The 26739-nt window shown below is 41.8% G+C and overlaps 1 protein-coding gene across 9 annotated transcripts; it reads left to right on the top strand.

Moving 5' to 3' along the window:
* The first annotated feature begins 525 nt into the window (after window positions 1–525).
* Window positions 526–26739, top strand: MGRN1 (mahogunin ring finger 1). Of its 9 annotated transcripts, XM_061570078.1 has the most exons (20): window positions 1047–1309; window positions 1936–2135; window positions 4276–4394; window positions 6494–6582; window positions 7834–7980; window positions 8735–8852; window positions 10518–10584; window positions 12247–12290; window positions 12779–12826; window positions 12989–13060; window positions 14415–14574; window positions 15118–15230; window positions 15981–16207; window positions 16525–16645; window positions 17493–17601; window positions 17835–17998; window positions 18429–18474; window positions 18955–19059; window positions 23282–23331; window positions 24395–26739. In XM_061570078.1, the coding sequence occupies exons 2-19, from the start codon at window positions 2048–2050 to the stop codon at window positions 23323–23325; spliced, it is 1881 nt and encodes a 626-aa protein (XP_061426062.1). In that variant the 5' UTR covers window positions 1047–1309; window positions 1936–2047; the 3' UTR covers window positions 23326–23331; window positions 24395–26739. The 9 variants fall into 9 exon arrangements, with proteins under 9 accessions (XP_061426057.1, XP_061426058.1, XP_061426059.1 ...); XM_061570073.1 differs by lacking the exons at window positions 1047–1309; window positions 23282–23331 and adding an exon at window positions 526–734; XM_061570074.1 differs by lacking the exons at window positions 1047–1309; window positions 23282–23331 and adding an exon at window positions 526–752.

Here is a 26739-nt window from a genome sequence, read left to right as displayed (position 1 = left end):
TCAGACCGTATCGGTCACCCCGTGCCCCTTAAACATCTCAACGTTAATCCTACAAAGTCCCATTACAAGGGAGAAACACAAGCAGATAGACAAAAAATTATGTTGTGGATTTGCTCTCCAACACACCGGTGTGCTGTACCGGTGTGCTGTACTAGTAACAAATTAGCAAGTTTTGTTTACGTGACAACCCTTACTTATTGGCCGTCGGGTGGTGGCGGGTTTAACGACACATTTATATTTACGCGATCTAACCCCCCCAAAAAAACCTCTATTATGGAAGACAAAATTTTTTGGTGTTTTTTTGTTGTTGCCCGTATTGAAACGGTTGTATGCCGTATGGACCTGAAAACTAAATGTCCCTGTCCAAGAACACGGCCTGAAATCGTGTGGGTTGACAGGGTATGTTTGAGCGACATCACTTTAAATACCTTGCAGGTTATGTGTGTGTGTGGGGGTGGTGTGTGGTATGTGACATCTCAAAGGCGTAATACCGCGTTGGCCCACACGGGTTCGCCCAGCTTGAAGGCGGTGTGGAGGTGTGTGCGAGGTGTGGATGTGGAGGATTTGGCTCGCGGTCGGCCACCGAAATCAAATACGCGACTGCGGTTACGCAAAGACGTCGAGGGACGCATGCACCGGCACATGCACAGGCAAAATACGAAGCGGCGACACGCCAGTGAATGCGGCAGCCGGGCAAGGGCTTCCAGCAACGGGACCCTACTCAGCTGAGACAGGTGACGAAACGGTTCCAAGTAAGCGGGCAACGTCCTTCAATTGCATCTGTTTTTTTTTTGTAGATTAGAGTACCAAATAATTCATCATCATCACCATCAGCCACGGTCAATCCACTGCTGGATCAAGGCAGCCGTCTGTCACTGTCGCGCGATTTGCTAGCAGAGGTGTCGGTGTCGATCTCTAAATCCCATCATCATCATGATGATGATGATGGGATGATGATGATGATGCCCCTTAAAGCCACCGCCCGGGACATCGGGCGGCCTCGCTCCCCCACCTCCCCCCCCCGGACGGGGTCACAGAGGTCACGGAGGGCCCCACGCCACGCGGTGATGGAGCGCCCGTCCACTGCCACTGCTGCTGCTGCATGCCATCGTCGTCTTCGTCTTCGTGTTCACGGAGCCGCCCTTCGCATCCTACGCGTGTTTTGATCCATTAAAGTATCACTTAAAAGACACAATCACTCTACGTAGCGTAAATTAGGCGTTTACATTATTTTGTATTTGACGGTTAATTTTTACAAAAAAATATTTGTAATGTTTTAATGTACATTACTGTGATGATCTATTGAAAGGTACATTATTGATTCGTTCTAATTGTACATTATGACATGAATGTGTTTTGTTGGTATTTAGTTTTTGACTTTAGCTCAACATTTACCAGGCTGTCTGCATGTATTTTATATTTATAACTAATATACTGTATACTGTAGTCCAGCAATGTAGAGCGGTTTCGTTACTGTTGTGTGCATGCGCAGTAACTACTTTTATTTCATGATTATTATTAAAAAAAAATATAAGCTACAGTAGTCGATGTCACCGTACTTTTATATATTCGCAGTGAAGTCAACTTGATAACAGCAGAGGACGTTAACCCAACACCAAACGTGTCCATCTCACTACCGTACTCACATTTGCAGCAGTATCACATTACAACGATAACCCACTTTTAGATTCACGATTTTGATTGAATATCAACACTGTGCGTATTGTGCATATTAATAATATTATTATAATGTGTCTTGCGTCAAGCGCCCACACCGTCAGACGCGTCTGTCAGTAAATCTTCATTCTCACAATAACATTACAACAGCGTCAATTACACAGTAACCACGGCAACATCAGTAAAACACCTTATCGGTGGTACTAGTAGCAGTGTTGTTAGCGACAATATTTGTATTTCGTGTGTGTGTTTTGTTAGTCTTCTAAGCGCCTCAAGAGATAACGGGACCCCGAAGCAGGCCGCTGGCTCTGGTGAAGCCTAGGCTCTTGCCTGAGCGGCCCGGCCGTGGAGGTTCGGGGGAGCCGGGGCCATGGGCGCCCTGACGAGCCGGCAACACGCAGGCGTGGAAGAGCTCGACATCCAAGCCAACGCTGTCTACAGATACCCACCGAAGACGGGTGATTCTTCGTTATTTATGTGACTGCAGCGATGTAATCGTTATTATCCACTACGGAGTGCATGTGAACATTACATAGCTGTCAACCCGTACGGTTTAGCCCCGCGTTCTTCCTTGTCGATGTGAAGCGTATTCTTGTACAGGGGCATTTAGTTCAATACTGGCAACAACAAAACACTGTCTGTGTTTCTCCCTTGTCATGCCACTTTGTAGGATGAACGTTGAGATTTATAAGGGCACGGGGTGACCAATAAGGTCTGAATTGGTCTATAATAGGGTAGGGTACTGATAAGGGGTTGACAGGTTGACAGAGTGATGAACACCACGAATCACCATCGCTACCAACTTCATGACTATAATCATCAGGATGATAACGATATTCATTATCTAAAGAGTGCTAACAACATCGCGGCATTGATGAACATCACTATAATTGTGATCATTAGCGATTTCGTCACCACGGAAACTAGTTATTACGATCACCACACCTATATGTAATCATCGACAGCAATAATGATAATATGCATAATTACCCAAATCATAATCACGCCAATTATAACCATGATAACTCTCGTCATGGTCATCATCCGTAGAGTGCGGACATCACGCCAATGATCAACATCACTACAGAGCAATCACCAGCATCATGACCAACATCATCACCACGGCAATTCTAATTATAACATCATCATCTACACAAATCACAACTATAAGCATCACAACAACTACACAATAATCACAAGTACAGTATAATCACAACAAATTTAAGTGCTCTACAACTATAAAAATATAACCACAACTAGTATAACAGCATCACCACTGTCCCTGCCACCATGAAAATCATAATAATTCATCACTCATCATCACTCTCATCACTATACTGTAACCTTCATCACCATCACCACTTTTCACCATCACCCACACGAAAAACGTCACAACAACTGTCTCCATGATTACTGACCACCGTTCAGTGTTCGTCAACTAAAGTGCACACTAACTGTTACAATGCACTATTCTCTACGTGTGGTCAATGGGCATTCCTATGCAGTGCTCCATGCGTGTTCTGTAGTGTACGCTTCGCGGTGCTTATGCACTACTGGTACACTTGTGAGTGAACGTCATAGCAGGGGTAATGCGTCTCCATGTCATATGAGCACTCGGAAAGCCTGCACAAAAACACGACCGGTAATTCTCTGCCGTGTACGTAATGTTGGTTGGCTTATTCACTCGGTCATTGGAGCTCACAGCCACTCTTCAGCGTTTGGCAGGTTCACCCGTTGCTAATGGTGTATTGTATTCCTCATTATCAGTGTTGGTAACACATTGCCTTGTGATACGTGGTCTCAGATTAACTAAGGTAGGTTAGGGGGCATTCTGTTACCTTTAGGACACTAAATTAAGAAAATAAACCAGTGCAGAATGTATCGAGTGTGCGTCTGCACGCAATTAATTTCACACTGTGTGCTGTGATGTATATTTGGTTGAGTGTCACATTTTTTGTATGTATTGTCAAGTTTTTATGCCATGTATTGGTAATACAGTGCTGTGATTACCACAGTATTTACTATTGACACGTAAAACATGGTAAAAAGGTCGGCCAAGGTTCTATATATAGTATAAACAAATGCTGTGCTTATCCATAACACATGATTTTTGGGGTTTGTTTATACTTGCTTATACTAAGCATATTGACTGTAACTGTGGTAGCTTTGGACAAAATATGCCTAATATTCTCTCGTGAAAAAGTAATCAATGCTGTGTGATAGAAGGTTATTATATTCTGAAAAAAAAATGTAGCCGATCAAACCGTATTTGATGTTGTGTGATGTGAGTGCTATCATGAGCCAATTAATATGTACAGTACTGAGGTGTATATTTCTGCAAGTAAATGGAAGTTGGTTAATTGGCTTTACCTTTAATAATGGAAAACCTAACACATCCGATGCCAAATATTTTTATTTAAAAGGCTCCATAAACAGACTGAATATTAAACCACAACAGTGGTATATCATTTACAAGCCCCCGCTAACACGTGAATCGCCATGGTGCACCAGGAGAGGTATTTCCGGCCTGAATAAAGGACTCACTTCAAGACTCGTCATGTCGATCAATGCCACATGCTGTGCTTTGTTCTCACGTAGGCAATTATTTTGCAAGCCATTTCATAATGGGCGGAGAGAAGTTTGAGACAAGCACTCCTGAAGGTTATTTGTTTGGAGAAAATACAGATCTCAACTTCCTGGGAAACAGGCCAGTACCGGTAAGCTCTGCTGTATTTACCTCTCATTATCAATGGTCACATCACCTGGGGGTAACAGGTTTTCAACTTTGTCCATTGCTCCCAAGGATTGTCACATGCAATCTATGTGCACGACATTCATTATGTGTGTATATGTATGCCATGCAGTATACTCTATTCACCGTGTAGCACGTTTAACAAAACTGTTTACTGTACAACATCCATGCATGATGATGGGATATACAATTTATAGATATTTTACTACATGTTATATATAATCACAAAATATAGAATAGATAATTTGTGTAATGTATTTAAATGTATTAAGCACATTTACTCAGTGCACTGGATCCTCTTTAAAGACATGATAGCTCTAAATAATTCAGTACTTCCTTTGACATTTAAATAATGTATCAGCCTCCACAAAGTACTCTCATCTTACTTCCTGCTGCGTAACAGCTGTTACAGTTCTGCTTCGGTCTGGAGCACACAGAGGCATTCATAAGACAGTACACAATACTCATAACAATGTCATTGTTTTCTATTCGTTCAACATATTTGGCATGTTTTATGTGAACTCTAAAGGAAAATAGTTTCCACTTTGAAGCCATTTTGTATCAACTGTCTGTGTTGCTGACTTATTGTTTGCATCGGTAAAGTTGTCTGAAGCTCCCTCTTATATGGCCTTTGGTGGTTGCAGCTGGCAAGTGAGCTGTTAAGAGATGTCCTCCTCTGTCGTTCTTCACTCCTTCGTCAAATGTTATCATTCATCCGACCGTCTCCGTACCTTTTACCTTGGCATTGAGGTTCACCGATTGTAAGATGTGTTTTCCCTAATTTGGAAGTGTCAATGTATCCCTACATTTGGTCTACTTCTACGTATTGTTGAGGCAGCAATTTGTTGGGGCATACATTGTAATTGTCTGGCTCGAATGTCATGTTATCTGGGCAACATTAGCTGACGTATTTGTCAATCGTATCATTCAGTGTTTCATTCCCAGAGGGACTAAGGATCACACTCATTATGACCAACAACTCTCTCTCAGTCATAGGAAAAAGGTTACCACTATTTAAATGTATGACGCTCTCTTTTTTCCTCACCTCCGACTTTACGTCTCTCCAATCAGTCTCAGTTCAACAAGGTTTGGTTTGCCAGACAGATTCCATGTATCGTTTATAGCCAGAGTTAAATTCAGAAGATGGTGACTTTATCATATCCAGTTCTAGCACCCTCTGTTCACCTTCCCAACCAGTGCCATGGCTGATGGAACAAGAGCTGTTGTGGACTGGGAGCCATGATATATATATATATATGTGTCTCTGGGATGAGGGTTTTTGGACTCCCGGTATATTTCACCACACCGGTCAGTGGTGGTTGGTGAAAGGGGGGCTCTGGCCTGGTTCGGATATCACTCGTCATTATTCTTAGCCATGGCTGGGAATTGACTCCAGGTTCATCATTTGGTGCCCTACCACTGAAACCACTCCATCGTATTTACAGCACTTTAAATAACATTTATTACAGTAAAATATACTGTACACCCATATACAGTACTTTACAGGGCAGTATAAATGTCTAGACATGTGTTTAGACATCACTGACGTTTACTGAACGTGTTCAATGTATTTATAATGCCGATATGACATTGTAATGCCACATTTTGCATGAGTTCTGTGATCAAAGCTGTTGGCATTTTTGTTAAATCTTACAAAGATGTTGAAGGGGGCGTTCTTCTGATGCCTGGGTGTACTTATTTGCACGAGCGTTGCTTTGGTAGTGATTACTTGGGAGAAGGATGAGGTGACAACTGGCTCCCATTTACATTTTTCAGTTACAGGGTCTGTCTCGCGCAGCCAGAAACCAGACGCAAATAAACCAAACAAAGAAAAGCAATGCCTGAACGGGACCAGATTTCATTTGGAAAAAAATATATCTTCTGTAAATGCTGTTAACTCAAATGCATTGAAAAATCATGGCGGATTGTGTATGTTAATATTCATAAGTATAACATTTCAGATGTTATGAAGTCACGTATTGTAAAATACACTTTGAATTCCTGCTGAGGTGTAAACATGTTTAAGAATATTTGGGCCGTCAATTGAATATTTTTATTTTCCAGTTTCCTTACCCTGCACCTCCACCCCATGAGCCCGTCAAGACTATACGCAGCCTCGTAAACATCAGGAAAGATTCGCTACGTCTCGTCAGGTAAGTCTGTCCATAGCAGAAGAACATGGCAGGCATCTGCTGCATCACCATTTACAAACAGCCTAGTCAGTAACTGCTGCATGCTGGGTTGCACGGTGACAACTTGCTGGTTTTTACCTCGAAAACAAAATATTGCAATGCAGTTTTGTATGCATCATAACCAAATGTTCCAAATATATTTATTTGCTTGGTTACTGCACATTGCACCTGACATGCAAGCAGATTAATGTTGTTTTAGGTCATAATGATGACTGCAGTTGAAATAGTTAAGTAAAGGAAGTACAGTAATTTACATGATAATTCTAAATATTTTTTGTAGCAGTTATTTTCATCATAATTCACATAAGAGTTCATTCAAATAACATATAGTAGTAAAGAGGAGACTCGGGAGAATACAAGCTCCTGGCTACATTAAGTCGTAAAAGGGTTATGATAAATCATTATAAAATACATTAACCTTTTTTATATGCGGTGCAGTAAAGTGTATAAAATTGCCTTCTTCGCATCATTCCCTGCGATCCTGCATCATTGCATCAAAAGGCAAATTCTGAAGCTGCGCATTGCACTTTGTAATCCTTAAAGCCAGTCTTGACGTTGGGTGTTGTAATCCAGCTCCAGGATATGTTCTAAGCTGTTTCAAGGTTGTCGGCTATGCTTAGCTTCCTGCTTCGTTAAATCGGCAGCACTGTGTGCCAAACATTTTTTTGTGGTTGTGGGAGAAATGCAAATGTGGCTTGTTCCAGGTATCCACAGCTCGGATTCATGTAATGCATACGAGAACAGAATGTTCAACCTTTTCAGCAGTGAGTGATGTGTGCAAGTCTTGGCTTTGAGCCAATCTTTGCTGCAGTGTTTGGATTTTTGCCTTAGCACTATTTACATTTGCAGTCAGCATAGTATTGTTGTACCAATGCACGACTTATAAAATACAGGGTTCTCTTTTTGGCATTGCACACACCGTACACTGTCAAGGATATGTTTTCATCATAGAGAGGGAGGCACTGCAAGTAAGTTGGCATGGCAACCAAGAGAGAGGTTGCTATTGGGAGCCCGGTAACCACAGAGATGTCCCATCTCAAATAAAGCCCTTTGTCTGAAAATTAAAGCATAATTTAACGCCACGTTAAACTGTTATTGTATGGAAATTCGTTTGGGTAAAATTGTCAGACATTTAGTTCTTATCTGGAGCTGTGATTTTGCAATGAATGTGTGTAAATAGCAATTAAACATGTTTTTGTTTTCATCTCCCAGGATTACAGATGAAGCAGAAACTCCTGATGCCGATTCTTTAAAATCCAAATTCAGCTACAACGTAGAGTTTGTGTTTGACTCGGATGTGCAGGTGGCCATTACCATCTATTACCAAGCTACAGAGGAATTTCACAATGGCATTATCATGTGAGATATTCTCATGGTCATTAGAAATATTCACACATTTCCATAAACACAATTTTATTATTGTTAAGATTATCAGTGTTCTTCAAGTTGAATTGAACATACGCATACTTTTTCTTTCTTTAAATTATTACTACACATTGTTATTTATACTTGCATGCAATTGCTTAAAATATGAATATGATTAATTTGATACTCTGTATTTTTATTCATAGTATTCATTAATAATTTGGAGAAAACAAATCCTCTGTACAATTCATAGTCAGCCACAGCAATTGATTGATTTTTATTGTAAAGCATAAAAAATATACGGGCTACTCTTCCGCTTTGGTGGTGCGGGGTTGTCCATGATTGCTAGTTATCTATTTTTCTGCACCTGTATATAATGCCTTCCTCAAGCATTATGGCTTTCTATCTCGGTTAATTTCTCTCCTCTCATACTCTTTGGTTCTTTCGGTAAAGTCACGTAGGTGAAAACAAAAAACAAAAAATAAGAATAAAAATAAAGAATAAAATAGAAATAACTAAATTAAATAACGACGTTTCGGAAGCAACACAAGCTTCCGTCATCAGGTGGGACAACCACAGCAAAAACTAAATTACTGTAGTGGGCAAAGAGAGCTGTTAGTGACAAGCGATTATATGGGGGAAGAGGGGGGGAGGAGCCAGGGACTTTACCAAAAGAACCAAAGAGTATGGCTCCTTGCAGTCACGAAAACTTCAAATCTAGAATCTCTCATGTCATTTTTGCTTTCAGGTATACGGCAAAGCATCACCTGCGTCAATCAGAGACGGTTCTCTGCAAGGGAGGAGTGAGCCAACTCTTCTCCCAGACGTCGCATGTCATTGACCCCTCTGAGTGGAACCCAGAAGAGGTTAATCATTGTTGCTTTACATCTTACCCACATGAGAAGCAGAATCCATACACCTTAATGCGGAGGAGTGCACGCCACGCTGCTCCAGATAATCATGCGTTTGTATTCGCCAGACCTCCCCGTGTTCTCCCCTGCTGTGGTCAAGGCTGGTTGCATATAAGCAAACTTAAGACTTTTACACTTGGGAGGTAATGGATCCGACTGATTTATCCCAACTCAAAAGCAGGGTCTCACAGTCCCGTGAGTATGATTCTCGTGTTAGGGAAAAAAGGGAAAACATGGGTAAGTGCCAAATGGAGTTGGCCAAACATCCCAGGAAAGTCTAGAGTGGCCAGGCATGTGCAAACATTGCACAAGTAAACCCAATAAACCCAACTACCCCATCTAACTTGACAAGGTTTTCATCTTGTACACGTCATCATAGTAGCATTTGTTAATGATATGATGAGAGTGTCATTTGTTGGGCATGTTGTGAATCAAGTGACATTTTTACATAGGTGTTTTCGAGGCTGCAAGTAGTCATGCTCCCAAGGGACACTGAAATCCAGATTAGGGCGTGGGGTTGATTCAACCGGGGAGAGGTAATGATTGACAGACAAATACTTTGTTTCATTCTTGTTTCAGAAGTTAAAGTTACATTTGGTTTTGTTGCATTAATTTCTGGTTCAGTTCGTTTTGCATCTGAGGGTAGATATGTGGGCCTTGGAAAATAAATAATTATACTCTTTGGTTCTTTTGGTAAAGTCACGTAGGTAGAAAAATAAAACAAAATAAAAATAACTGCTGAATCAGCAGTTCTACTGCTGGATTATTTTTTCTGCCTGAGGACGACCGCTTGTGTTGCGATCGAAATTTTGTGATATATTATTTTTTATTTTGTTTTATTTTTCTACCTACGTGACTTTACCGAAAGAACCAAAGATGGATTCCTGTAGTCACGAAAGCTTCAAAACAAAATTTAAAATTGTTTTTAGTTCCGCAGTTTTTAGTTTATATAACATTTGAGAATCGCTCTTTGACTTTTTTTGGGAATAACTAGCAACGTGCATGTCTGTCCAGCCCAGCCAGCCAGCAAAACTTTTTAAAATAATATACTATCATTGGAACAAAACAGAACGGAACCTACCTGCATTACTAAATTTAGTTAAATAAAACAATGTTGTTGGCTGAATATGATTTGTGAGTTAACCACACGTTTTTAATTAGTTTTACAAAAATAATCACGCATAGATCGACTTGAAAACATTGCCATATTGTGCGCCCTTGTGCTCACGATATGCCTAAAGTTGGTGCACGCTATGCAACATGTGCTACACACTGATGTCTGCAACTACAGGAACAGATGTCATTGCTACCTATGGTAAACACAGGAGGCGATGTCATCAAACATGTTTTGAATGCTTACAATTTATGTTTGTACATTCCAAAAAAAAGAATTGAGCAAAAAATATAATAATTTATAATATTCCAGCCCATTTTTAAAACCACATTTTTTTTTATTAATTGACGTTCCATTTTTTGTTCTGTCCCATGAATTTCAATCATTCTGGAACGTGCCTTTGTAATATTTGTCTTTCTATTCCCCATCTCTGGATTTAGCATGAGCTTTCCTTTTGGTGAGCATGATTTGCAGCCCTTAACATATTCTCTTACTGTACATTTCAGCTGACCTTTGACTTGGAGCGTGATGTTTACCCCATGGTGATCCATGCGGTTGTGACGGAGGGGGAAGGTAAGGTCGTGGTTGTTACAAATGGTTACCCATGGGCTTCTTGGAATCATATCTTTTTTTATGATTGCGAATAGGATATTTCGAGTTGGTAGCAGTATGTGTCTCGCGTACATTTTGGAGGATTTGTCTGCAACACATGATAATTTATTGTAGCATACGTATCATACGCATGGCTGAAGTGGCAGTATAATGTGAGCCAAATTGTTGTTTTATGATACAAATAATGACCATTATTTACAATAAGAATTGTCCTTAATTTCACACATTTAATATAGCACCCAGGCATTTATGTTGTAGTCTCTGGGAGGTAGCTACATAGGCAGCTACAATTTTAGGTAGAGAAACTATATCCACATTGTCCAGTATTTAATCGCTGTGTTAAATACTGACTCGCATCCAAACCTGCAGTTGAGATAAATTGGCACAGCGTAACATGTGACACTCATTTATGTTGCTCTGTTGGAGTATGATGGGGCACAGTCCCGAGGAATGGTCAGCGAAGCCAACGAAGGCAACTATTTTGTTGAGGCAACATGAGACCGTGTCTCTGGATATATACGCTGTCAACTAATTAGAAAAACTTGGTGATTGTTAGATGTCTGCCTCTGCAATATCAACCCCTTCATAAAACATGCCCTTTGGGATAAAGAGATGTCTGGTCTCTTACACTTTTCACATTTTGTGGTCATCATATTTAACTTGTAGTTTGTAGGCAGTGCCAAAAAGGGTATGTTTAGTGACACGTTGTACCAGTTCTGTACTGCATGCGCACTAAAGCAAGGTTAGTAAAGTAACTCATTATAAGCAGTCAACATTTACCGACCTGTTATTGCAGAAGGCAGTTGTTGTGTACGTACACATACGTACATGTGCAGTTAGGCAGCCTAGTGCAAAAGCACGTATACATTCGGTGTTTATGAAAGAAAAAAATAAGGAGGTTTTAGACACGGTTGCAGACATGTTTTGATGTAAAAGAAAACGATCTTTATGATATGAAATGCAATCCGATTTGTATTCATGAATATAATGACCTTGGATATGGAGGAATTAAATCAATTAATGCGCACTACCGATTAGCACGGTTGGCTACGTACGGTGCGAAAGAAGTTCAGCATACATGCACATATATGGTAGGTACAATGAACTGTGAGGGATGGTGACGGTTTGGAGAGGCTTTTATAATAAGCATGTTTTATTTGTCCATTGCAATATTTCAGAGACAACGGTACAAGGCCGAGGCCTGTGACAATCCAAGCTGCTCGTGTATAGAAGCGCAATTTATTGTAATTAGTCGATATGTATATGATGACATAAATATATTAATTACTTAACACGTTTCCCCCCACCCTATTATTGAACATAGTGTTTTTGCCAAATTGTAACCTGGGGAATGTGATTTTGAGTGCGCATTTCACAGTTGCGCAAGTTTCTGTTGCACGGTACTGAAGACAGCGTGTCACAGCAAGCAACTCACACCTTGCCAAAACATTGGGTGGCTGGGGAAATGCACGCCCATGACGTTTAGAAATGTCATGGTTGACAAGAGGCATTTAGCGATCTGCTTTGCACAATGTCAGCGCATTTTTGGGATTATGGGCACAAGTTGAAAGTGCAATGTTTTTAGCTTCTTTGTTGTGTGTGATGTTTTGTTTGTATGGCCAGAGTATATCGGACATTCCCATGTGCTACTCGCTACATTTGACAAGGTGAAAACTTCTTCTTGGTTCTTTCGGTAAAGTCACGTAGAAGGGAAATAATAAAATGATAAAAATAAAACATAATAAAATAAAAATTATCACGATGTTTCGGCCACAACACAAGCAGCCGTCCTCATGTGAAGAAGCAGAGCTGTCGGAACGACAGCGTCCTAATGAACACCGCCAAGCTTGGCAGCATACATTTAAGCTGTGTCGGGGGGAGGAGAGTGCCTTGACAAAGGAGTTTACATATTAACACCGGAATTAAGCATATTGATGGAAAATGCAGATATGGGATTAGTCACTCCTTGTGGAATGTGTAGGTGGCGGGGGGGTCTCAAAGTCATATAATGCTCGTGTGTTATGTAGGGTTAGCAGTGATAAAAGGTGAAAATCACGCAGACGCTTTGCACTCGACAGTGTGCTCTGGAGACTAAACGGCTCCCGAGTGTTACGTTGCTACCGCAGTGTTGATGGCTCTTTGCTGCCCTCTGCAGCACACGGATGGAAGCTTCTTTGTAAAGCCGCTCAAGCAGAAACAAGTGGTGAGTAAAATAACCACCGAATTGTTCTCGATTGCCATTGAACATACAGTGGCAGAGCACTGATTCCAAACAATTGCTGCGCGCTGTCTTGCAATACGCCCGTGCTTTTTTTACTACGTCCATTGACTCGCTCGTGATGATGTTTTGAATTTGGAAACTAAGGTGGACGGAGTGAGCTACTTGCTGCAGGAAATCTACGGCATTGAAAACAAGGGGAGTGTGCAAGAGCTTAAGGTAAAGTTGTTCATTATTATTATCGATGTACTCGTGAAGTTGATGTATGCTTGCCGACGAAAATTGCGCTACGATTACAACAGTGAAATTTGCATTTTTATAACATTTCGTTAATATGTGAGTGTGAACACTTTAATCTCTCAAATACATAAGATGATCTCTTCACAAACTTTCACAAAAATGGCAGCAGTGGTGACCACAGTGAAAAACAAAGCATTGTCAACCAAAGTGATCGCATGTCAGCATTTTCTTAAATGGTCACATCCTTTAAGAGTACAAGAAGTGTATTGAAAAGTAAGGTATGTTGAAATAAAACATGTTAAAGGAGTGTTTTAATATTGTACATTTAAGTACAGTGAAATGCTGTATTGGTAAAGGAATTGAACTATGCTGTGTTATGTAGTTTACTTAATTGTTACATAAGTGGTTTGATGAATAGTCATAATTGGGGGGTCAAGATTCAATTAAAAAATTGTTTCTTTTTTAATCTCATTTGTATTTTCTCCCATTCTTCTTCGTTTGTAATGACTCATTCATTACATTAGTCTACATATACAAATGTAATATTATCGTCATATAATTTGCATAAACCGTGCAATAACAAATTCTTGCTTGTACAATTTTGACTTAAAACTTTCGTGACTGCAGGAATTCATATTATTGGTTCTTTCGGTAAAGTCACTTAGATAGAAATGATGAAGACCGCTTGTGTTGCGAATGAAACGTCGTGGGTTTTTTGCTTTTATTTTTATTTTATTTTTAATTAAACATTTATTTGTATTTTCTATCTACGTGACTTTACCGAAAAAAACCAAGAATATGAATTATTGCACGTACAATTGTATGCATGCATCGTGAGTGTAAAAAATTATATTAATCGGTGAATCTTTGCATGGATATTGCAAACGAGAGATTTGGGAATACAGGCGTGGTATGAATCTATTTGTTTCGTGGACAACGTAGTCTTGATGTAGGTATTTATGTTGTACGTACCGTACGTAGCCAACCGTGCTAACCAGAGGTGCACGAGGAAGGACAACAAACTAAACATAAAAATCAGTTCTAAAGAAATTCATTTTCAATTTAGATTTAAAACTGTATAGCTCCAGTGGCTTCCTAATAGTCTGGGATAGGGCTTGGCAACGTGCGGCTCCGGGGCTGCATGCTGTTCTTTACGGACTCGTTTGTGACGTAACCTATGTTTGTATTCACATGCGGCTCTTGAAATATTGAGTTTTGCACCAAATTCGAAAAATAAATGTCTCGTTATTTTTTGGTTGCCGACCCTTAGGTCCAGGCCCTGTTTGACGTTCTCGGCATCTTCGCTTGTGCATCGTGGTTGTTTCCTCTCTAGACGTGTGAAGATGACATCAGCGACAACAGCACGGAGTGCGTCGTGTGCCTGTCCGACATCCGGGACACGCTCATCCTGCCGTGCCGCCACCTCTGCCTCTGCAGCGCATGTGCCGACACTCTGCGATATCAGGCTAACAATTGCCCCATCTGCCGGCTGCGTAAGGCATAGCATGCTGTCACAGTGAGGCGCGCGTTCCGTCACCATAAGGCATAGTATGCCGTCAAGATAAGGCACAGCGTGCCGTCACCGTACGGCAACGTTTTAACTATTGAATCTATTGAATCTCGGGTGTGGACCAATCAACTTCAAGGACAGTGCACATTATCAGAGTTATGTTCTTTTGTTTGTATTATGACTGCAGGTATTGCGGTCTATGCAAACATGACTCCTTGTAAAAAGGTGTCAGTTTTGTTGCCAGATAGAAGGGTAAAGAACCAATTATCATATTGAATCGCTTATTATAATTTCAATCGCCATACAACATATGCTTCAAAGTGCCTTATAAAACATTGGTCGTGTATTTGAAATTGGTTCTTGACCTGTCCGCATTTTAGTGCACGTGTATTTTTGTCTTCTATTTCTAGCTACAACCGCTACCAAAACTAAAAGAGCCCTTTAGTTAAAAAAACGCATGTTGGAAGGCGTTGCAGAATGCACGTGTAAGCATGATTATTTTCATCCTCTCTTTTCATCTTTGCAGCGTTCCGCGCGCTGCTGCAGATCAGGGCTATGCGCAGGAAGTCGTGCTCTGTCGCAGCGGTCAGCTACAGCCCCGTGCTGGCCTCGCAGTCGTCCGACAACGACGAGCGCACGGTGCGACGCAAACATTCGGACGAATTGGAACGCCATTGGCTTTCGATGACGCAACTGCTGATAACGTGTATTTGCTTACGAGCGAACAGTGAATCAACCTGGCATTCAAAAAGCTCATCGATGTGACGAGCAAACGCTTTTTTGTATACACGGGGTAAAATGTAAAATGTATACACGCCACACATTTAAGGTTACACCATTATAACAGTCCTCACATGGCATGCGTATCGGCATTTAAAAATGCTCACTATTACAACTGTATTATTAAATTTTCCTCTAATTTCCTTTAATTTTTTTTCTAAATCTTCTTTGGGAAGCTAGCATGTTTTCATAGACCCTGTGATATATAAGGGATGCAATTAATTTAAAGCCTTAATCTGGTTGAGGAGTTTGCGTGATCTTAACTACCTTGTCGGGTATACAGCAGGTCGTGGGTTCAAACCCGACGCTGACGCCTGCTGTATATTTGGAGTTTGCGTGTCTCTCTCCCCGTGGTCGCGAAGATTTTTCTCCGGGTGCCCCGGTTTTTCCCTCCACATTTAGACTCCACATGACGCGTTTAGATTATTTGCCCGCTATGCATTTCCACGTGATGATAATCCCCTTTGTTGCTGAGCTATTATTTGAGATCGCCAGGTCCCCTCTTGAAAAAAATTGCTACAAAGCTCAGTGGGCCTTACCCGGGAAAATAAACATGGATTATCGTTGATTTTTTATAGTTTTTTTTTTCCCCTTGCCTGTTCTTCACAGAGCTGCGAGCAGGTGCACATGGGCTACGAGGTGATGTCGCTGCTCGAAGCTCTCAACGGGCCGCTCTCGCAATCCATGCCGGCGGGTCCCCCGCCCGTGGCACACGAGGGCAACTTCCCGAGCCTGCCCTCGTCGTCCTCCCTGCCTTCCAGCCTGCCCGTCTCTCCTGCCGGCTCCCTCTCCCGCTCCGGCAGCCGTGACAGCACGCGCAAGAAGCTCACCCCAAAGTGAGAGCAGACAGAAAGATGCGTCTTGTAAAGAGTACAGGGAGGAACAGTACTACGTGCAAGGTTGAAAGTGTTTATGCATTACCTCTGTCCATCTGTGTGTCCGATCGTACGATGGAGTCACGATAACTCGAAATGTTGACCCAATGCAAGTTCAGTTTTCGTATTAAGTTCCGTTGCAGATATGGACTCCGTAGAAAACTGGCCACTTTGATCAAAGGGTTGCTCGAAACCTGGCGATGCTTTAAAGCTTTCTCTACGATGCGTGAACACAAAGCAGGTGGTGGTTGGTGAAGAAGGTTAATCTGTGTGCGTAGGACCTTGTCCCGAGACTCGTCGGTCATCAGGGATGACGATGAGAAAGACGAGGAGATGGACCTGCGGGCGTCCTGCCACCGTTCCGTCATGTGTTCCCTGCGCAACATCACGCTCCTGCAGGTGGGCACACAGTTCTAATAATTGCAGCAACAGAAATGTGAAATTGTAGTCACCCTTAGCTTGGTCACCTTGCACGATTTACACTCATCGTTTGTTGTCTTTGAATGTGACAACCTGCAGCTGGGTCATGGAATTTTGGTTTTTGAAATGTTGTCTGTCGGGTGATGGCTTGGGGGCAGCGATGTTCGAGGCACTGACCCAATGCTTATGAACGTTTTTGGGTTTAAGCCCTTGTGCGGACAAGCAAAAATGTGCCCTCGTCATGCCATTCTGAAAGAGGGTTTTGCCTGCGTTGGGCTTGATGGTTGTGGTTGCAAACTGGACATCTGTGGTACGGATGGTTTTTGCTTCAGCAGTAAGCGATATAATATTCTTGGTTCTTTCGGTAAAGTCACATAGAAGGGAAATAATAAAATAATACAAATAAAACAATAAAATTATCACGACGTTTCGATTGCATTTACTGAGACTATTATAATCTGCGGACTGCCAGGCTATCCATCGCCTTCCTGTACCTATAGCAGTTGACAGGGCTTGATAAACCTCAAAACATTTCTTTGCACTGGCCCTACAAAAGATGTTGCTCACCAGCTATTCTGCGTATAAGTGTGTTCTATCACGGCAGTGTGGTGCTGACGTTCCCCGCGCATATTCAAAATTTTTCCTGCACAATATCCATGCCGGAGCCTACAGAGGCACGCGACCCACATCTATGGAACCACTGCATTACAGACCGTAGGTCCTGGCTTTTCCGGAGGCGGCCTTCGACTGGACGGTACTCTCCGCTTTCTGCCCGATACTGTGGTTTGAGCCATCGTGTTCTTTCTCCACACCCACTTTACACAAGGACTGTGGAGTCACTCCAGAACACGAGAACCTCACTGTGTCTTCCGGACCCATGGACCCATCCTCCTGCACCATAACACCTTCCTCTTCTTTGCTCACCTCACCAGAAGGTTGGTACTTAAATTCCCATAATTCTAGAAACATGCTGCGTGTAAATTGCAGTTTCGCCTATCACTTTTTTACATCGTACTTTCGAACAGCAGTAGGATTTTTTCCATCACGCTAGGAAGTGTTTCCTAATTCTATTGCGATCCAGAGGAGTTCCTAAGCGGATCAGATAAACCCGGTACGAAAACAAAAACTCTCCACGATGTTAATTGTTTAAATTGTTCCCCTGGCGCAGACCAGTTCAGTAGCAGCCTACCGCACTCGGCCATGTCGCTAGCGTCGTCCCTGAGCCAACGCTCGCGGCTCACGGCGGACACGCTCTCAACGCTGTCGGCCTCCTATCCAGTTGTGACGGACGACGAGGGCGAGGGGCCACCCACGCCGCCCGGCGAGCCACAGGTGAGTGTGCGACGACCCTCATCCCGCCGGAGCTGACCGCTGAAACAGAGCTGTATGGCTCAGTGGGCTTTACCTTGTCAATAAAAAGAGGGTGTTTTGTACCTCTGTTACAATGAGTTATATCGTCGTGATTCACAGATTTGTTTTTTATTGTTTTATGCAAGCAGATTGCCTCCGTGCGCAAACTTGCTAGTGACATCCTGCAAGGCTGGAAGAAGGAGTGACGTAACTTGTCACCAGTGGGAAAGCAGTCTACCGAGAGCATGGTCTCATTCAAATCTTTCGGATACCAACACTGCTACCATGAATGCCTCTTCATGCTATAGTTGTTATCTCGGTGAATACGACATTAAGTGTATAAGTTGCTGTACTGAAATGACTCAAAGCACTTATGTTTTCTCAGTGTCTGACAATGATCTTCCTTGAACAGGAAAATGTTTTTTTAGAGGAAGGTGATTCTGCAGCAGAAGGAGAAGGTATTTTTACATTCAATCTTTCTCTCGCATAATCCCATTCAGCAAAATGCATGTTTCTTTTTTATTTCATCAATATAAATGATGTTGTTGAAAATTATTTCAGTTTAATTTGCATGCTTCAGATGCTTCCAAAGCTTTACAGCAACAAAATAGCAATTTCTCTGAAGAATGTACAAATAAACACTATTGATGTTACATTTTATCTGGTGCCCAGCTGTCCCCCCGCTGGCATTGGGACAGCGTCACGCTCTCTCTTTCGGAATTCGTTTCCTCACTTCTTAACGTTCAGCGATTTGGACAGTGGTGGTTACATTTTCGCCGCAGAGGACGGCTTTAACGTAACTTGCATTGGGCCACGCCGGTGATGGAGACTCGTGAACGTTGCGGTTGTGCGACCGCGTTGGGCCTGCTTGGTCTTTTCCGCGGCGGACGCCCGAGCCTGACGTCGGCGCCTTGTCGTGTGTGCCTCCTGCCTTGTAGGCTGGCACGGTAGAACGGTAAGGGGACTGTTCCTCCCCGCCAACAATAACAACACCACGGTGGTTGAGGTGGAAAGTGGCCACAGCGTGTGGGATGCCCTGCCTGGTGAGTGAGTGCACTTTGACGGCAAGCTCGCAGCTTGAGTCTGCCTCTCGGCTGCTCACCCTTCTGCCACGAGGCTTTGCTCACTTCAGCAGAACGCCTGCCTTTGATTACGCAGTCACTGCTGGGAGCGCTCTTACACCCGGTGGATCTGACTTTGGCTGCAAGGCTTTTATTTAGATTTTCACGGCAATTGTATGCCAGGGTACACTTAGTTGTACGTGGCATATAGATCAAATCTAACACATCTCGTATGTGTGTATCTGTCATAAGTTGTGCGAACCACCATTATTTCGATCAAATATCAGAAGGCCATCTGTGAGTAATTACTTTAGAAGCTGATTTTACGTAAAATTTTGGTGAACATTTTTAATTTGTATATTTAACAGATTTGGACATTTAAAATATGCGAACTGTGTGGCAGATGAGTAATAGAGAGCATAACGGAGACTTGCAGGGCGTTTATGTGGGATATGGAGGAGGAGAGCAGATATTTATTCACTTGACATGATTCCTGAGCATTGCCATTATGGAGAGAATAAAAGTCTTACATGCATATACGATAGATACATAAGTAACAATCTTCGTGCAAATGTCGCAATTTTGAAAACAAATTGATTGTAAGTGTAAATCAACCTGGACTAACAACGGCTTCCATGCTACTAATTATTTCATGCATGCATGGCTCAACAAACCCACCCATGGATTGGTACTTGATTAGCATTCATTCAAAATCCTCTGTTAACATTTGCATGGGTTTTTGCAACCTGAGCAAATGCCACACCATCTCTTAATTAATCCCATCATCTATTTTTGAAAACATTGGCATGTTTTTTTTTATTTTGACCGCCACGGTTTCAAGATTACGCTTTAATGCCTGATTGTCTCTCCTCTTCCACCCCCTTCGACGAATCCACGTAGTTTCCATGCTGCGAGCTTGCGCGTGCACTTTCTCTCCAGATAGCCGACATTACATCGTGATGCATTGCCTGCTCTTAAATTTTTTTTCCCTTTTTCTTGAAACCAATTACTCTCATCCACATGTATATTGTTCTCGTGTGTTTGTGTGTACGCCTCTTTGCCGATTGTTGCATATGAAACCGGAAGAGTTAGCTGTCGTAATTAATCCAAAATAGAGAGGTTTTTTTGGTTTAGATCGTATAAATATAAATGCGTCGTTAAACCCGCCAACACCCGACAGCCGATTAGTAAAGGTTTGTCACGTGAACAGATCATGCCAATTAGTTACAAGTTCAGCACACCGGTGTGTTGGAGAGTAAGCCCACAACATTGAAAGTTTTGCAATCTAACCCAATAAAAAACATCTTATGGATAATTTTGGTCGCGAAAGCCTCCGTGTTAAACTGTAGTAAGAAATAACTAACCTCTTTGTAAATTAAATTGACAGGTTGTTCCTCCAAGAAACTGCGATTCATGGTCTGAATATTTTAAAATAAATAGTGAACCTTAGTTTATGTCAATTTATCATCAATTGAAGCTAAAAAGCGGTTGGGATGCATTTTATGTTGGTCGTGTGTATTTTGGGAGTTCTGCATGTGGACGTGTGATTGTGCACATGTGGTCAGTGTGCGATAAGCTAATGGTTGCTTTGTGTCATGCAATCTTGAACAATATGCATCATGCATCATGCACGTGGGGAGAGACTATTGTGAGGCTGCATAATGACTAATGTGCGTGCTCTGCTTTAATATTCTGTCCCTGCGTGGATGCTACTCTTATTTGAAACACTTGATTACCTTTGATACATTGGAATTTAATTTACATTGCAAAAGCATATTATCATCTGACACTTGATGATGTTGCCCATTACAGAGTCGTTCCAGAAATTTGGCTTTGTGTTTAACGTCGCTAAAAATGGACGAACTGTAAAGAATGTCCAATGCAAGCGATTCAAATTAGGTGAAAATAACACGACGATTGATGTATGTGGCAACCTACAATTTGTCTGAATTACTGAAATAATGTAGGTACGTGTGGTCCATATTTTAGTGGCGGTGCATTTTCTTTTATTGCGGGAATATTTTTTTAGTTTGTTTTTACTCTCAAGCTAGCTGCAAATATAGAAGTGTCCAACAAGGGTCGACGTTCTCCTCTGTCGGTGATCGTAAGCGACAAGCCACTCTCTTTGCATGCCAACTTAAATTTGAATATTGAGCATGAACTGACATCAGGAGGGCCGCATTTAAAAAACATGTGCCCATGAGGTGAGCTCCGGCTGTTGTGATCGTATGCAATGGCGGGAATATGTGAAGCATGATATTGCAGAACGAGCATCCATTGTGAGTACGTCACCGCCTCTGTTTTTGTTAAAGAGATGCGTTGAAGTCAAATTTGTACTCGTATGCTACGTGAATGTAATTTTAGTCACACTGATATTGGTGTACACACTGCACACTTGAAGTGAAAGCTATATATATTTATATTATTTGGATATGTTTAATTCGATGAAGTAAACCATAAAAAATATATCGAGGACATTTAGAATTTTACACGAACCTCTGCTCTCTGTAGTCGTTTTGAAGTATGTAATAACAGCTTGCATAATTGCGGATACAAGGCTGCAATTAAAATTGATCAATGCTCGTAATGCTGACATTACTCCAGGGGCCTATTGATGCTATTCGAAAAGATCGCCTCTGTCACATTGGAATTGATATGTAGTGCATTTTTTTTAAACAATGCAATTCTCTGGTATACGTTATTACCCAGGTTTATAAAAATTGCTTTCAACAGTGAGCTCATAATGCATATACTCTAATAATTATATGCATAATTACATGCATAATTATTATATATGAATGACATTATACATGCATTTTACTGTACTGCTCATATATACAAATATAAACTGCTCGGGTGGAGCGGTGGTGCAGTGATTAGCACTACACTGCACTACAAATCCAGCAGGCTGCGTTCCATATCCAGCCACAGATAACTTGGAGTGATATCTAAGCCAGTCCTGCCCCCCCCCCCCTCTTTCCCTTCCATCAGCACTGACCAGTGTGGTGAAGTATGGTTAAAAAAAACCATGACAGTATGGAAAAGCTTTCATCTAGAAGGGGATTGGCAAAGGACTGGACATTGTAATGTACCACGATAATGCGGTCTAAATAAAGTGCTTCTCTCCTAATCCAATGTAGTATAAACTGGATAAACATTAGGAATTGCTTATACATTGCAGCTTTGTTGTACACGTGTTATTTGAAAGTAAAATAACACCTAATTAGGTCCCAATTGAACACATCATTTTATATGTTTTTTTTCATCTTATATGTTTAATTAACATTTTCAGCAATCCCTTTTTAATGATGCTTGAGCAGCACCCTTGAGATCTATTAGCCATGAAATAATGCAAATATGTTGAGACGGTTAAGTGCTGTCGGCTCTGAATATTTCTGCGCTAGGGTGCACCACTAAAAGTAAGGTGCAGTGGATTGCATTAAAATATTTTCACCTTCACATTTAAAATGTTGGTGCCTTAAGTGTATGCTTATTATATTATTTGGGTCTTTCGGTAAATTCACGTAGATAGGTTCAAAGAATAAACTACGACGTTTTGATCACAACACAAGCGATCGTCATCAGGAGGAGCTCTATGGTTTTGATGAGGGAATTCTTCTGGTAAGGATGGTGGTGGGAGTCAGGTTTCCTGAATTTTGTTATTGTATGTGGTTTTGTCCATGATGACTGTGGCATTGCCCTTGTCGGCTGAGAGGATGACGATGTCATCTCTCTTTTTTAATTGGGCAAGCTCAAAGTGCTCATCCTTACTGATGTTGCTAATAGGTGTCTTAGCGTTTTTGAGGATTGCAGCGATTTCCGATCTTGCCACGTCTGCAGTGATGTGTGCCAAACCCTTAAGGGCTACGTCGACCTGGGCAATGATATCATCCACTGGGATGTGTTTAGGGGTGACTACGAAATTCAACCCTTTTGCTAGAACCGATTATCGCGTGTAACATTATTTTCAAGTGTCGTAAAGACAGTGGTATAATGCAGTCCTCAAATATTCCCATAATCAGTAGTCCCTGTGGGCTGTGGTGAGATGTGAGAACAGAGAGGTTAAGGAGCCTTCAGTTGACCGGTGTTACGGTCGGAGGGCGTTGGCAGCACACTGTGCATGCAGATCACTCTCTCGTTATTGTCTCGCTCCTGTGTGTGTCCTATTTTTTCCTTCCTTGTGTGATCTGGTTCACTTGGACAGCCTCTGATCCTGAGTCTGCTTCTTTCCCCGATGGTGGCCACTAGTTGCGGGTAGGTCAGTGCCTCGATGTGAACGAGAGTATAGTTTGTAATCTGCAAGCGTTAAGCCGATTCATTTAAATGTAAAGTTGGCAACAATGAACAGGTTACCACAAATTATGTACATTGTGCATACATTTGCTGTACGTACGGATGTATGCACAAACTGCTGTACTGTAAGATGTCTTGTTTTTGAAATTGATGCTGTGAAATGGTTATTCCACATACACCTGCACACCTAAAGGCTGGATGAGTATAATTCAGAAGTGCTGTATGCTACATAATTTAAATTGCGTGTCATCACTGCAAATTTGACCTGAATGAGTTGGGGTGAGAGCATTTGGGTCAAGCATTCAATTGTTTATCTTCTCTTAGAGCAGTCGTTTTTAACCTTTACTGCAGCCTTGCACCCCTTTGGTTCTAAATCGTTACAAAATGTATAATGGTCGTAAATGCATCGGTTTGTTGAAACAAAGTAGTTGTACTTACGTGACCGTGCTTAATTTGTTTTTAAACGATTTACCTTCTACAAAAATCTGGCTGCATCTCGCACCCCCAGAAAGGGCATCTCACACCCCCAGGGGCTGCAGGGTGCACTCCAGGTTACAAACCACTGCCTTAGAGGCTTGGCTGCCATACTGACACTTGCTCTCTATATTCAAAACTGATCTGACCTCTTTTTCCATGTTTTTATTTGTTTCGGCCTACAACTTAAATGCTGATTATATCAATTATTATTTTCTACTGTGTGTCAGTGTTCAGAGTAAAATATAAAAATGTTTGTCATGCATACGATGACATGGGGCACTACATGTGTTTTTTCTTAACTCGTCTTTTTATAGAGAAAACCCCCAGTTATATTTCAATCTAAGTATCTGTGATTTTAATTTTTTAAATTGTTTCCTAGTTTCTTGTAATTGTTGGAACGACAGTATATATAGCTGTGTCCTGTCATGCTCAATTGTACTAAAGACCCCCACGTGTGTGCTCTATCCCCCCCCACACCCCCCGGTGCTCATCATGTGCCACGGGTTAATTGAGACAATGGCTTTGTGTGGTGTGGCGCGTCACCCAGGAACGCCGGCTTCGTGCGGTAGCACGGAGAGCAGGGGGAGCTGCAGCAGCAGCAAGCAGCTGCTGCCGTTGCTGCCCGACGAGATCCCGGCTGATTCTGCTGCAGCTCGTGCCTCCCCACGCGCATTCATGTAGGGGGCAACCCGTCCGGGGCCTAACGGCATCCAGCGGCCGTTGCGTTGTCACCAGCTCACTGCCAACACTTTGCTTTGCGTTCGGTTAGATGTCCCCCACGTTCACGAAGCTCCATTGACGTAGCTAACGCTGATCGCCAGGGGGTCTGCGGGAACTCATTGACTTGGGGTGGAAAGGAGCTGAAAAAAGTTAAAATTTCAGTATTTTTTAAATATAATTTTGTTTGTCGCGGGAGCAATCTCGGCAGTGATGACAACTATACAGGTAGTCCTCTACTTACGATGGAGATGCGTTACGACGACCCCATCGTAAGTCAAAAAGATCGTAAGTCGGACCATCGTAGCTCGGGGACTATCTGTACTTACAACGAAGGGACCGTCGTAATATTTCTGGTGGGGTAATAGCTAATTTTACAACCTCTGCTCCCGACCAAGGTGATTTGTCCCCCTGAAGTTGACGCAAATCCAATAGTGTGCATCGATCCATTTCGTTACTTTAAATAGCCAAGAAGGGCCCATTGAGACGTCACTCCTCACCTACAGCAGGGAGATCTGCGCTATAACGAGGCGAGCAACAATCATTTTCATAGTAATTGGTGCGAGAGCAGTGTGCATGCTTACCAAAGTAAGATGGCAAGAGCGCGGTGGACACTGTGACTGTCGTGAAATTGAAAATAGCAGGATAACGTAACGAAGGAAACAGTGGCGAATCATACCAAGAAAGTAAACCCCCATTCAGTTAAATAATCATTAAGCTGTGTTCACCAAATACGTATGTACAGTACTACCTAATTAGCCAAGCAGGGGCACTATTGCATGGGCTGTTACTGTAATTGGAAACACTGAAACATTGTTCAATTATTGCATTGTAAAGTTTGCATTGGACATTGCATGTTGAACATGATATATATGTTTGCATATGTTGCACTATACATTATAACACGTTAAAGGAAATAGCTTAATATATAGCTATTTGTGTTTGTTTTCTTTTGCGTTATTTGCTAAATGCTGCCTCTAGAGCTTGTGTTTTGCATGATTGCAGAACGTAGGTTTGCTGTTACCGTTTTATCATTGCAGCTTTATGTTTCTTGGAAAGTGTTCGCGTGTTGTTGAGCCTTCTGGTATCATAACTCCCAAATGTTCAGGGTTGTGTATTGTGGTGTTCGGTTGAAAAAAGGGAAAATGCTTTGAGTGAAGGGTCCTTGACAGACAAAAGGTGAAATTAATACATTAATCACGTGACATGAATACATTAATAACGTAAAATAAATGAGAAGCACATGGATATACGGTATATTTTCGTTTTGTAAAATATCAACAAAGGGAGATGAACGAGTTTGTGATACAGAGTTAAAAGTATTTGCACATTAAATACTATTTACTTTTAGAATTGTAGCCACAAGAGGCGAGTTTGAATTATTTATTTTTGTTTGCATTCACGTGTGCTTGTGCGCTTTTTGTGAACATTTGTATTATATTATTGTAGCTTGAGTAACAGGACACATGGTCCTCTGATTCACAACTTGATGACATTCATTGGCAACTTATCAGAAGTGGGCTTATTGTTTCTGCTGCTAAAAAAAATCAATGGAGACCTACCATCCAAGGTATTCTTCAGCAGAAATTGCAGTGCAGAGTTAACCACCCCAACTCGGTTGGTTACCTGTGAATACTGCTCAATGCGAGGCATATCTAAGACCCTTCATCAGTCTATTAGCACAACGGTGACCACTGTACGTCGCCATTTCACATGAAGGTACACATACGACAGTTATATTCCAAGTATTACACAATATGCAATACGCATGCAATAAGCACTCTACCGCAATGGGATTTCAATGTATGATATATCACGCCGCTGTATTGGCTATTTCACTGCGTATTAAATCACGAATATACACAAGCGGTTGTCACTTCTGAGCTGCAAAGTCGATATGCTAGCGGCAGCAATCTTGAATGCAGCATTCGGAACAACTGCTGTCTGGCCATTGCTAAAACGCCGCTCCACTAAAGCACGGAGTACACATCTAACCGAGTGATCTTTCAAACAATGAGCCTTATAGCCCCTTGTGCGCTGCCTTGCAATGCTCGTCTGCTTTGCAGTGTCATCTTCACGCCAATTGATGCACGTTGCAACAATGACTGGAGACAGTCGATTTTTGGGCTGTAATGAATTGTCAAAAAAATATATAAAATAAACAAGTATGCCCCA

The sequence above is a fragment of the Lethenteron reissneri genome, chromosome 44, assembly GCF_015708825.2.
Source record: "Lethenteron reissneri isolate LAM-NWPU_2019-01 chromosome 44, ASM1570882v1, whole genome shotgun sequence".
NCBI lineage: Eukaryota > Metazoa > Chordata > Hyperoartia > Petromyzontiformes > Petromyzontidae > Lethenteron > Lethenteron reissneri.
The sequence above is the reverse complement of the archived record's forward strand: the minus strand, read 5'-3'. Positions and strand labels throughout refer to the sequence as shown.